Genomic DNA, 12,756 nt, shown 5'->3' with positions numbered 1-12,756 from the left:
TTCGTACTGAGAAGATTATGACTTGGTGTCTTACTTAGTAGTTTGAAAGCTGCCGATAAGGCCGGGGAGTAAATGTTCTGCTTCTTCACGCTGAGATGTAATACGTCCATCAGGAGAACGTCTGGAATTACTAGTTTAATACATTTTGTGGAAGACAGTCGCCTTCTGGAGTTTACCCTTTTTTCCCAATTTTTGCAGTTGAATCCATTTAGGAAATCACATTTAAACACAACAGACATGGTGTTTTGATCTGAACCATAGATATGACGTATTTTATGCTACCGCGTAGACCTCACTAACCTGCAGAGGTGGGATCACGCTTAGTGTACTTGCAGTTTGAGATTTGGCCAATTGTAGTAGCAAAAGCAAGCCTAAATAATGAACATACCTGCCTCAGCGTGCAGCCAAAATCACATTAAAAGATGCAATACAGTTATGTGTTGCGGGGGAACATTTTCACTTGCATTTTGGACCATACTCAATTTCGCATGGTGTTCTGAGTTAATTGAGTAATAACGGAAGTCAGTGGGTGGAATATTATTGCATACTGGCTCTACCTGTTGGGTTAAACCCTGTGGTTGACATCACACAACATATCGCACGCTGTGAGAAACAAAACCTTACTTATGATGTTACTATTGTTTATCCTGTGTCTCTTAAGCTTGCATAGTTTTGTAACGATACTACGTTACTCAGTGGGACAGGCGATTAACCGTGAAGGTCAGGCAAACGGAAACGGCAGAGCTGCGACTATGTGGGACTGACCCGGTCCAAAAGGGAGTTAGAAGCTCTTGGGAAAGTAATCTTTCAATTTAGCTAATTTAGCTGAGTGCAGCGGTAATGGGTTGGTAAAGACGCAGTGTGGGGACAAAGCCAGAGTATGATAAACGAGCACCAAAACACTGTTAAAATATTTTTAGTTAAATATTCTATGGAGAACACAAAGGAAAACAAATTACGCTAAAATTTCAAACTATACATCTTATACGGGTGCATATGAAAGACTACGTTACGAAATACAGCATCTTTGGATTTCACTGCTTTAACAGTAACCAAATGTTCTTGTATAAATACTGTACTATCTACCCGTTTTACATATTAATCTCATCGGCTTCCATATCGGCAACCAACTGAAACCTCAGGCCGGCGTCTGCGTTCAGGCCACGGATCCGAAAAGCTGTCCTGTACTACGAAGCGGCGTTACTGACTTATCGGGGTAACTTGTCGAATTTATGGTGGTACAGTTTAAATCGACTTCATATTCGTTCACTTACATTTTGCCCAGACTACCTTAAATCCGACAAGTTACCCCGATAAACCAGTAACCCCGCTTCGCAGTACAGGCCCCAGGAGGATAAAAGAAAGTAAAACTGCAACATGAGGCATAGTGCCTCCTGCTGGTCAGATGATCTAAGTACAGTTTAGCCTTTGGCACAGAGCTCGAACCTCAGTACAAGGTAGCATTGCGGATTATAATGTTTCTCAGGTTTGTCTTCTGCAGAATCTCCTTTGTGCTCGTTTTGTCTTAACGTTCACTAAAAAGGTTTGTTAAAACCATCTTGAGCACCTTCAAATATTTATCCTTCAAGATTTCCTTCCGCTGGGGGTTATGACAGTACTGATCCAGCATTTTTTTTTTTAAATGAACAAGAGGTAGTGAACATTTTCACTGGGGAGTCTGAGCCAGTTTTAAGGTGCTGGAACTTGCGATACTCCTTCGTGGGAAGACCCAAGCACTGCTTGAGGCTGGGATGAGTGTGCGGACAGGACGTGCAGGGGCGACGTGCGATTAGCCATGGTAGGTGGATGGGCCCTCCCAGGTAGACCCCAGGGCCCTTCCTGCTGGGCTCTCCCCTTGATCCTGATCCGTCAGCAAACTCTTCAGCGTATCCGAGGTACTGGGTCTTAGCCAAGTCTCACCGCCAACCATGCCCATCGAGCCGGCTTCAGAGCGCATGCAGGAACTGTTGGTTCGTTCCGTGGGCTGCCTGTTCCCTCTGGATCTCGTCTCCTGCAGAGCGCAGATGGGTCAGGGGTTAGTTAGCCCTGCGGCACCTTTCGGTGGGAAAGACTGACGAGACCCGCCAACATGTGCGTGCATGAGCGCGATCTGTGAATGTCTTTCTAAAAGGACAAAGCGGGAACAAGGGTGATGACTTGCATTGTGGAAGTCGGCCTTCCTCGCCATCCTCCGTCGCTCCCGTGCCGAGAGTTGTTGGGTGTTGGGGTTTGGGTCTGGCGGGACCGAGATCGCCTGGCCGCCTGGACCTGAGTAACAAGCTTAGCTCAGGCCGCACGGCGGACACATACCAAAGCTACTGATGTCACGACCTGCCTAAAGTATCACGGTGTACCTGGGCCTTACCAATGAACGCGCTCTCCGATTCCAGGAGCGAACTCCTCTCCGGACGCTCCACGCGGTTCGTCCGCTAGAACAGGAAACATGCACCGGGTTTAGGACGATGTCATACCGACAGAGCGCTAGTGACTTCGGAGGAGAGCCCAGCAAATCTGGCTGGGAAAAATAAGCTGAAACTGGTAAAAGCCGGAGGAGGCAAAGAACAAAACGCTGGCCTGAAAATACGGAGATAACAGTAGGACGGTAATGTAGCGTCATGCCGGCAAGAGGCCGTGGATTTTCTTTGGCGTTGGTGTCGAGCCCGTGGGCCAGACGCCACTCACCGAGCCGTGGGTCTGCCGGGCCGGATCTGACAGCTGGCTCGCACCTACAGAGAGAAACCGTGTCAGACAAGCTTCGGCTTTCCTAGATGTGCCATGGAGGATGTGATCAGTGGGCATGCTCGGGAAGCCATTATTCGAAGAGGAGCAGTGATAGCGAAGGATAGTATCATCTTTATATATTTGAGTGAGCAGTGTTGGGCTCTAGTCTGTGGTCCCACCCACTCCAGGCAGTTGGCCAATCCCTGGACTTGCCTCTGTTTCTGGATTGGCCGAGCCCATTCTGGATGTTAACTGATTCTTCAGTTTTAGTCGCGGGTCTCTTGACCGGTGCCTGGAGGCGCAGTCTGGCCATGTCAAACGCATCCAGCAGGGGGCGCTCGCTGCTTCTACAAATTAAATGGAATTGTCTTACTGCCAGAACACAATGTAACCCCCCTGCCATACACAAACACCTGAGAGCTCTGCACTAACAGACATGCAGAGCTGCAGACTTCCTCGTACCCGACGCTCAGGGGCGTGTCCAGCTCCTCCATGTCCACCTGCAGCAGCTGCTCTTCCAGGCGTCGCTGTTCACTGCGCAGCTGTCTGCGCAGTGCAGACAGCTCGCTGAGGATGCCCCGTCTCTCTTCTGGCGCAGGCAGGCGCAGACAGACAAACATCAGCTTGGAGCAGTTGGGCGACCACAGGTAACATGGAACATGGCAGTTAACACTGTACCTGCGGCCCTCAGCTGGTTCCTCCTGGCAGGAACGGGTGGGGACTGTGATCCAGGGAGATGGTGTTCCTGGGGGGGGGGGGGGGGCCCACCACAGCCATCAATCCCTAATCGCTACCATCGTCACTACAGACTAACTGAATCCTGCAACACTGACAATCAATTACCTCTCAACCATTTATAACCAACTTCCAGCCCTAATGATAAACCCCTGGGCTACAAGATATGTAGCAACAGTATAATAGGCTACAGCAGCGTTTCCCCCAATCCGGTCCTCAGCTACCCACAGGCAGACCACGTTTTTGCTCCCTCCGAGCTAGGTGGACTGTCTGTTAGGGGGCTCGGAGGGAGCAAAAACGTGGACCAACTGTGGGTCTCCAAGGACCGGATTTGGAAGCACTGGGATAGAGACTCACAGGCTGCAGAGGTGCAGGGTGTCCACTGTTGCTCGGAGGGCGTGGCTTGTACTGGGAGGTGGGTCTCTTCTGCAGGGTGGGGATTGGCGGAGAGGGCTCCCTGGGCACCTGGCCACGGCATGGGGGGCCTATTAATGAGGTCAGCTGACTACATGAACCCCCCCCCCCCATGCAGTTTAAACCTACAAACTACCTCAACAGATAGAATGAGATTTTTGTTCTCGCATACTTTATATTCTCATTCGCTTTCTTTTTTGTTCCCGTTATGAGCCTGTGACATCACCCAGCCCCTTGGCATTCTGGGACAGGCTCCAGCTGCCTCAGTGGGCATTTCGGGAGCATTAGATGTTTAATCGTGTGCAGAGCACCTCCTCCAGCCGGGCCCGCCGCTCCATCTCCTGCTGCCTCCTCTGGCTCTCGCTCTCCCGGTTCTCACGCTCCTGCTTTCTGCGCTGCTCCTCCCGCCGCCGCTCCTCTGCCTGCCTGAACAGCTCCTCATTCTTGGCCCTTTGCTGACGGAGGAGGGGGGGGGGGGGCGTGAGCTCCGGGACCTGCAGCATCGTCATGGGGAGCCCGTGGTTCTCTCTGCTCAGGACACCGACCTCCATCTCCTTCCTCCTCCTCTTCTCCTGCTCCTCCTCATACTCCCGCCGGATCTGCGCCCTCTGCTCCTCCAGCCTCCGCTCCTCCATCTCCTCCTCCACCTTCAGCCGCTGTCGCTCCTCAGCCTGGCGTCGGCGCTTCTCCTCAATCTGGGTGGGGGGGGGGCCCTCAGGAACATGGGCTACTTCACAGCCAGCAGGGCCCACAACAGAAGAATGACAACAGCTGCACCCTCACCTGCTGTTTCAGGTAGTCCTTATAACTGTCTTTCTGATGAGCGGGTGAGGGTGTGGAGAATCCTACTGAGGTGCCACCAGGGGGCGCTGAAGACGCATCAGCCAGTGCACCATCTGAGAGCCACAGAGAGGTTGAGCTCAGGCATGGGAAGTGGGACACAAGAACCAGAGAGCTACAACGATCCCTTCAGAGGGGCTGTACAGGGGACGAGTACCTGGGACCCTGAGGTCAGACGAGTTCCCTTCACTCTTCCTGTCCAGGGGCCCAATCCCACAGCGGCCCAGTGATTCGGGACGTAGGTATGCCACCTGGTTGGACTTGTGCATCTGGTTCAGGTCAGCTGGTGAAACACAGCAATAGTTTCTCACAAACAGGTTAGACTGCTAACCACAGACCAGCATTACTAACGTGACGTGAGAGAAACACAGCCGGTTCCAGGCGGTTAAGAAATCCACTGATCGGGGGTCACTGCTTTTATAATGACTCCATCATATCCAGCCATAACTTGTAAGTAAACACTATAAGCTTTATGAAATTTTCACGGTCGCCTGTATTGTGAGCGTCTCCGCGTCTCATGCGAGGCTGATGGAAACGCACTGATGAGGTTGCCCAGGTGATCTCTGAGGGGTGCACCGCCACCTCCCCGCCCCCAGGGGGTGTAAGCTTTCCTCTCCGCCTCCAGCCTGGCTTCGTACTGCTCCTTCTCTTGCAGCTCCTTTCTCCGGCGTTCCTGCCTTTCCTGGATCTGGAGGGTGGAGGACACTGTGACACCAGGTGGGGAGACAAGGAGGCACTGTAACGGACTTCCCGACTCCACCATACCTGCTTCTTCAGGGCCTCTTGGTAGGTCGGTGTGGGTCTCTCCGTAGGTGTGGCCGTCATCCCTGGCCTGGAGAGGGGTATTAGCATTAGCGGTGGCTAAAGTTAGTCGAGCATTTTAGCCTAGCTGAGCTATCCCTTGTGCACCAGGGAGCCTGATCCCAGAGCCTGATCCCAGAGGTGGAGATCAGATGCCGGTGTAGCTCTCCCTCTTTGAAAGTGGGCCCACCTACATTGTGGCTTATAGGATCATCCCTGCTGCAAATCTCCAAAGTACATGTGACACTTACGTTAACTGGCTGGCTCGCTGTGCCCGTGATGGGGATGGACAGCAGTTCTGGGATGGGGCAAAGACAGGAAGGTCTGGCTCTCCCCCTGCAGGACAGACACATGGCAAAAGCATCAGCTTATCCTCCCAATTACCCATCTGGCTGCCCGGCACAGAACATGCATAATACCAAGGCCCAAGTAGGGACACCGAGGCTGCTAAATGTTTGGGCTACTTACAGTGGGCCGAGCTGGGCCGCTGGGCCTTCCTGGACCCCTGGCAGAAACAGGCCTGTTCACTGAAGGTCCTGTAGACATCAGTCAATGTGGACGGCTGGGGAGGAGGGACACTAAGCACCAAGAAAATAAATAAATGACATAGTAACATAAATGAATAGTACAGTAAAAAAAACACACATTTAGGTATATTACTCAGTTTGGGAAACTAGACCTTTAGTGACACTATACCTGTGGAGGGCCTCATCCCTCATCGCACTCCAAACACCCCTGCTGAAGGTCTCTTTCGCCGGAGAGAGCCTGTTGTCCCCGATGGACTCATACACCCCCAGCAGGGGGGAAGGAAAGGCAACGCGTGGCCGTTCTGGGGGCGTCTTCTCCAGGAGCGGACTGCAGGGGGACCTCCTCAGACCGCTTCCCCAGCGGAGACCTTCGGCCCCCGCCCAGGGCCGCTGCAGCACAGCCCCGCCCCCGATGGCCCAGAGCTGCGGAATTCGATCCGGCTGGCAGGTGAAACAGACTCGCATCACCCCTGTGCTGAAATACGGAGGTGCTGGAGGTTCTGAGCCAGCATGCAGAGATGGGACCAGTTACTGTAAAGGTGATACATCCGAGCGGATCTACAGACCCCATATAAACACGGAGGACTTTCCAAATGCAAAAATCAAAAGATTTAAAACAATCAAATGTAAAAACAAAATAAGGATGAACCCATCCATGGGGCATTTTTTTGTGTTATCAGAAGAGCAGAAAAAAAAAGACCTGTTTCTCAGGGTCAGTGGCCCCGGTGGCGGCTACGTCGAGCTCCAGGTCCTTCTCCCTGCAGAGGGAAATGGGGAGTAAAAATAAATACATCACCAGCCGCCGAGTACCTCAGCGCCGGAGCAGCTGCTCCGTGGCCACACACAAACAAGCGCACGCTAGCATCCAAATGCTAACATGCTAATTCTACAGCACCATCTTTTTGCCCAGGATGCGAAATACTCCGCTAGCCCCTGACCTCCTCCTGTTCTTCCTCTGCTGGGCAATCTGCTCCTCCAGCTCCTGCCGGTAGTGCTCCTTCCTCCTCCGTTGCTCTGCCACTGCCTCCGGGTGGCCTGTGGACCCAGGTGTCATGGTACATCTCCCCCATACTGCAGTCACACAATCTTAGAGACCACTTTACATTTAAGACGACACCACACCAGCATGGGCCCAGAAAGAGCACCACAGCCAGTTCATGGAAGTCTTTCAAACTTGCTGCCATAAAAAAAAAAAAAAAGATGTTTCATTTGTTAACACCGAAGGCAGAGATCTTACCAATCATAAGTCCAGAGGTGTACTGTAGCCTGTCATCATCGAGACCTAATCTGGACCGAACTGGGACCATTGTCTGTACCCTGGGACAAATGAAGTCGGGTCAAGTACTGGCAAAATCACCTCCCTCTCCTAATCCTAACCCAATAGCCACCCCCATGACCCCACAGGGGGGGGTTTTGGTGTTTATTTTTAGCCCAGACAAATCTGCCTGATTCCTGTCTGCATCCTGCCATTCCCGCCAGAGAGGCCAGTCCCAAACCAGGCCAGGTCACACAGGCCAGACGCTCAGCCAGCCAAGGGAACAAATCTATTCACACTGGTGGTTTGCTTTCAACATTGCAGCTGCTGATATCTCACTAGTAAACCTTTAAAACACATAAAACTGCTTTTCTACAAGTCCGTTTTCAGAGTTTTTTGCCCAGTTATATGTAAAGAATATTTAGTCCTGAGACTAAAACCAAGGTCAGGTCCAAACTTCGAACAGGTTAAGCATGAAAGACTGCAACCTTTTATAAGTTTGGACCCCACTTTGAAACCACAATAACAGCAAATCACAAAGACTCTCAGAATTTGAGGCATACAGTAAAACAACAAATTGTGAGCATGATTCGTTCTGGAAACACACTTGTAATCCAAAGCACTCGTATATCAAAGCAAATTTTCCCATTAGAAATAATGGAAACTCAGCTGATTCGTTCCACAACCCAAAAATATTAATATAAAAAATGATTAATACAAAATATAAAAGTAAAAATACATAAAACAAATTAACCTTTATTTTACTTTTTAAAATAACCATGGATGGTGTGAGGGAGACGAGAGAGAGGAGAAGAGGAGGGTTATTTTGTAGGACGACTTTCACTATGACTAACGGAATCACTGCTATCTGACTCACTGGAATCTTTCTTTTTGTGCGACTTTAACAAGGAACCTGTCCAATGACAGCCGCTTTTGCCTCCTTTTTGATTTTGCGGAAATGTGGACATTGCATTGTCGTTAAACAGATTCAACGCTCGCACTGCTATGCCCTTATTCGGGTGGTGTTTTTCTACTAAATTTTGACTGTATGAGTGAGGCCAGGTTGGACCGAGCTTGGGAAACGATTATCCACAATACCGTAGTGAGAGAAAGAGAGAAGAACCATCGGCTCAGTTGTGATCACGTGACGCTCGGCAGGCAAAGCATATACATAATACTCATAATGCTAGTCCTCGCTCGTTTATCAAGTTCAAATTTATTTACAAATTTCAAAACAACTCACAAACCAAGTTACTCGCAATCCGAGGTTTTACTGCATATCTTTCTGCACGGCAGTGTTACTCAAACCAGTCCTTGGGGAGGCCCAGACAGTCCAAGTATTTGCTCTCTCCCAATTCCTGGGAGTTTGGAGGGAGCAAAAACGTGGACCATATGGGTGTCCCCGAGGACTGGTTTGAGAAATACTGTTCCACGGTGCTGTGAACAACATAGTGATGGATTTTCAAAATGAAATAGCTGAACATACTGCCTGGGTAGCGCAGTCCCTTGTCTTCTGTGTCTATAGTCCCCCAGGACTGCAGGGGGCTCCACCTCCTTCTGCCTGAGCAGTCTATCAGACACAGCAATTCCATTGATTTAGCTTTGTGATATCACAGAACATGGCACGAAAAATAAATGCATTAATGAAATTTACCAAAGCGATTTTATTATGTTGATAAAGGGTATGAAATTGAAAAAGGGAAAAAGTATGTTACTCCACAAGCAAGGAGCTTAAACATTTTTCAGATTTTCTAAGCAGTTTCATTTATACACACGACTGGAACCTGGCAGAGAAAATAAACATAGACTGTCTAGGGGTCCCCCAGGACTGGACTGAGAAACGCTATATTAGAGGGCATGTGCCAAACTGTTCTTTAGAGACATTTAGGTGCTACAGGATTCTGCAGTGAAGTATATTTACCTGTCTATTCCGTAGTATTTCTCCTGCCGTCTTCTGTCAGAACTTCTAAGGTCCTGATGGCGCCTGATACGTCTCCTGCCATCCCGGTCCCAATCCAGGAGGTCCATCTCTTCACTGGAGCAGTCCAGCCCCGAGTCCACTACTACATCCCTGAACCTGCTTCCCCGGTCAGTCTCCACCTCCATCCCCTGACCCCGCCCCCTGGATGGCCAAGGCACCTCCTCTGTTGAAGTGGCCGCGTCTCTCTTTGGCCGATACTCTTGACGTGCCTCTTGATTTGGGTTGAGGGGAACCTCAGAATTTTCTGGAGCAGTTCTGGACCCCCAGCTGGGTCCCCGCATCTGGTATGACAGTAACCGGTTTGCCGTACGGGCCAGATGTTACTGGCGAGTTCGGTGGATTTCATGACAGTGCCATTACCTTAGATATATCACATCATGTCAAGCTTGGATAGCATCTACTGACTGAGCCTGGCCAGTTTACTGCACAGTACAGCTACTCTGAATTATAGCCAACTTAGCAGCCATATTTGTGGGGACGGGGAGCAGAGCCGGTCAGAGTCGCTGGAGTAGTTGGGTATAAGAGGCTTGCTCAAGGGCCCAACAGTGATATTACTCTACCGACATTCGAACCCATGACCTTCTGGGTCACATGCAGATCCCAATGTTTATCATGAGTGTCCAGCCCCAATGTCAGACTGCTAGCCCTGATTTTCATTACCTTAGTTGGTTTGACCTGAGCCATGTAGCGTCTGTAATCCAGACGCAGCTCCTGCTGAAGCCTCTGCTTCTTCCTCTCATACTCCTCCCCCAGGGGCAAACTCAGGCCGGGACCTTCTTCTGCGGAGCAGAGAGCAGGATGCGAAGTTAGCAGGTAACCTAACCACTCCCCCCTGCCCCATAGATTAGGCTGCAGCTTCATAAACACTCAAGGCAGAAAACTCCAACACTGACAGTCTGGCCACGTTTGAGAAAGAAAAATCACTCCGTTTGATTTTTATTCTCCTGTTCCGAACTGCCTGAACAGAGTCATTGGTTTTGCTATTCCTGGTGTACCAGGTGTTCATGGGGATGAACAGGATTCGTCACCTCTAGCTGTACCTTTTGATTGGCTGTGGTGTGGCGCAGGGGCCAATGGGATGTTTTCTTTACCAGTGGAGTCATGCTTACTCTGAGGCCTGGTCTGTGGGAAAAAAAGCAAGGCACACACAATAATCTCACACTGCATCTCCTATACCTTATCCACAGGAGACAACCTGAAACAACCAAGCCCCCTACATAAAGCCAGAAGGTTCAGTCCAGGCCCTCACAGCCTGTTTAAATACTTTATATGTCTGTGAAATGAAATCATCCATCAACATTATGATTCATTGACAGTTTTATTCCCAGAATCCTTTAAGCATGGCTCTTGGGACGTACATACCCGTATCTCCATATAGGGAGGGTCCTGCTCCAGGCTGGCCTTGTCTTCAGCCACTTTAGCCCTCTGTTCTTCCAGAAAGCTCTCAAGATCATCATCCATCTCCATTCACCAGTCGAAAGGTAGTCTGAGGACAAGATACACGGTAATCCAAGATTTAATGTGGTTTCACGGTTAAAGCTGTTCCAATATTCCAATATTATTGCTCATTTTAAACAATGGTAGTATTGTTTTGAGAAACATTTTGTAAGAAATAAGCTGCAGGTATGAAAAGGACAGAGAGTGGTTTAGGTCAGCAAAAATCAGTCCAACCTGACACTATTAGAATTCCTGTTTTTAAGAGTTAGATCTGAGCTGTCCATGCAAACTGCGTTCCAGATATTTTCAACTCCTTCCAGCTTTCAGCTAATAAAACTCTTTTGGGAGCAAATACATCACCCGACTTCAACTGGTAAACAAAAAATGGCTCAAGCATATAAAATGGTCTAGTCAGTACATTGTTCACACCTGGAGAAGACAGATACGTCAGAGATTTTAGTCAGCATAAAAACACCCCACATAGGACAATTCTGGGTCTAGAGGCTGCCCCCTCCTCACAGACCACACGTGAACTGACATGCACCACATACACACGTAACGTGCATGAATTGTGACTGCACTATCCGCCTGTCCTTCCTATTCCGCCCACACATTCACCACTGCCAGCTGTCACTGTGCCAAAAGCCAATTTAATCACAATGCATCGCCAACATCGGATCTGGCAACTTCTCAGACTAATGTTTTACTCTAGCTCTGTCTAGGGATTAAATGTGTATAATGAACTGCATTCGTATCACATTCTCTTTTGCAAACTACTATAAATGATTGTTTTCTTTCTAATGGATTATACGATCTTTTTGTCTGGTTCATTATAAGAAAGTATTCCTAGTCACTAATACAAACTATATGTGTAAAACACGGTGCTGAGAGAGCATAACTAAATGCCGTTAAGTAAAGAAAATGTCTCAGTTTAATCATCGTATTTTCCAATTATGTAATCTGTAAAAATAAGTGTTCGGCGAAGTCCGGCACCAGCGTCCCATTGGTCGATGCACCTTTGCAATCCAAAACATGCATGCACTCTTCTTTTATTATTCAACATTTCAACAATCTCCAAACTGTGGACTGCAGTCCCGTCCTTTCTTAGCCACAAAAGCAGATTTCCAAAATGCATTTTCAAATGTCAGCCAAAGAATAAGGCGGTAAACACATGTGTTACGGGACCCCTAGCCAGAGATCTGGGTAACTGGGTCCGTCTCATACCAGCCACCATTAGCTGAACTGACACCGCCGCTAAACAAAAACACACAAATCCAAAAAATGCCGAATATTTCGGCTGCTTGGTCTATGCTTTCCGGCGAAAAGAAATGATTTTCGTTTTTTAAAAATCCATTCAGAGCACAATCTGGGACACAAAGTAGCCATTAACTACTTATCTAAATGGGTCGTTAGTCTAGCGCTCAGATGATTTACGAAAAATGTTTAAAACTGACGGCTCACAATGTTAGCGAATTCCACAAAAAGCCCATGAAAACGGCTCGACTGGCGGACGGCAACAGATGCAGAGAAAGTTGCAGAAGCGACGGATCCTCGAGCGCCAGTAAATCAGAGGAAGCGGGTAACCGGAAACCACATTCAGAGCGACCCCTGGTGGTCCGGAGTAGGCTCCGCACCCTCATCGAGGATGTGTGTCTGGATCAGAACAGTTTCCGTTCTTTATTTATTAGTGTAAAACTAATCTAAAGCATTCGCAGGCGCGCAATCACTCACATGATTACAGGTGTGATATTTTACAGCCATTGACAGACATGCATATTTTTCATTAATGCATAAAAAGCAACATTAATCACTAAGCTACGAACCACTGGCTACATCGAAGTCTCCATGGAAAGCTGGTTTCATAAACAATGCCATAAAAAGCATTCTTTTAAGGCCTTTCATGCCGTTATTAGGGAATGTAGCGCAGCATTCTCCTGCAGTTGTTAATTTATAGTCACCTGACTTCATGTACCAGGATGGCCAAGTGGTTAAGGCGTTGACCTTAAGATTATTGTCCTTGTGGGTTCAAACCCCACTCCTGGTAA

At 48.8% G+C, this 12,756-nt stretch overlaps 1 protein-coding gene across 3 annotated transcripts; it reads right to left on the bottom strand.

Annotated features, from left to right (window-relative positions):
- Positions 1–900: 900 nt before the first annotated feature.
- LOC125740587 (centrosome and spindle pole-associated protein 1-like) lies at positions 901–12,307 on the bottom strand. Of its 3 annotated transcripts, none has more exons than XM_049011924.1 (26): positions 12,173–12,307; positions 10,637–10,760; positions 10,315–10,396; positions 9,935–10,053; positions 9,215–9,555; positions 8,780–8,863; positions 7,276–7,355; positions 6,977–7,073; positions 6,739–6,796; positions 6,208–6,479; positions 5,980–6,089; positions 5,763–5,847; positions 5,476–5,542; positions 5,251–5,398; positions 4,868–4,993; positions 4,654–4,766; positions 4,416–4,565; positions 4,182–4,325; positions 3,814–3,921; positions 3,400–3,466; positions 3,184–3,310; positions 2,935–3,068; positions 2,683–2,726; positions 2,366–2,429; positions 2,162–2,268; positions 901–2,011 (listed from the first exon to the last, which is right to left on the bottom strand). In XM_049011924.1, the coding sequence occupies exons 2-26, from the start codon at positions 10,739–10,741 to the stop codon at positions 1,790–1,792; spliced, it is 3,054 nt and encodes a 1,017-aa protein (XP_048867881.1). In that variant the 5' UTR covers positions 10,742–10,760; positions 12,173–12,307; the 3' UTR covers positions 901–1,789. The 3 variants fall into 3 exon arrangements, with proteins under 3 accessions (XP_048867881.1, XP_048867883.1, XP_048867884.1); XM_049011926.1 differs by having other exon boundaries at positions 11,728–12,297; XM_049011927.1 differs by lacking the exon at positions 12,173–12,307 and adding an exon at positions 10,946–11,721.
- Between the last annotated feature and the right edge of the window lie 449 nt (positions 12,308–12,756).

The sequence above is a fragment of the Brienomyrus brachyistius genome, chromosome 4 (genome assembly GCF_023856365.1).
Source record: "Brienomyrus brachyistius isolate T26 chromosome 4, BBRACH_0.4, whole genome shotgun sequence".
Lineage (NCBI taxonomy): Eukaryota > Metazoa > Chordata > Actinopteri > Osteoglossiformes > Mormyridae > Brienomyrus > Brienomyrus brachyistius.
The sequence above is the reverse complement of the archived record's forward strand: the minus strand, read 5'-3'. Positions and strand labels throughout refer to the sequence as shown.

Excerpts from the sequence above, each read along its gene's own strand:
- LOC125740587 (XM_049011924.1), bottom strand. The coding sequence starts at position 10,741 with ATGGAGATGGATGATGATCTTGAGAGCTTTCTGGAAGAACAGAGGGCT. Across the intron at positions 9,556-9,934 it reads CTCAGGTCAAACCAACTAAG|ATGCGGGGACCCAGCTGGGG; the intron begins GTAATGAAAATC and ends CTGTCATACCAG. Across the intron at positions 7,074-7,275 it reads CACCTCTGGACTTATGATTG|GCCACCCGGAGGCAGTGGCA; the intron begins GTAAGATCTCTG and ends CTGGGTCCACAG.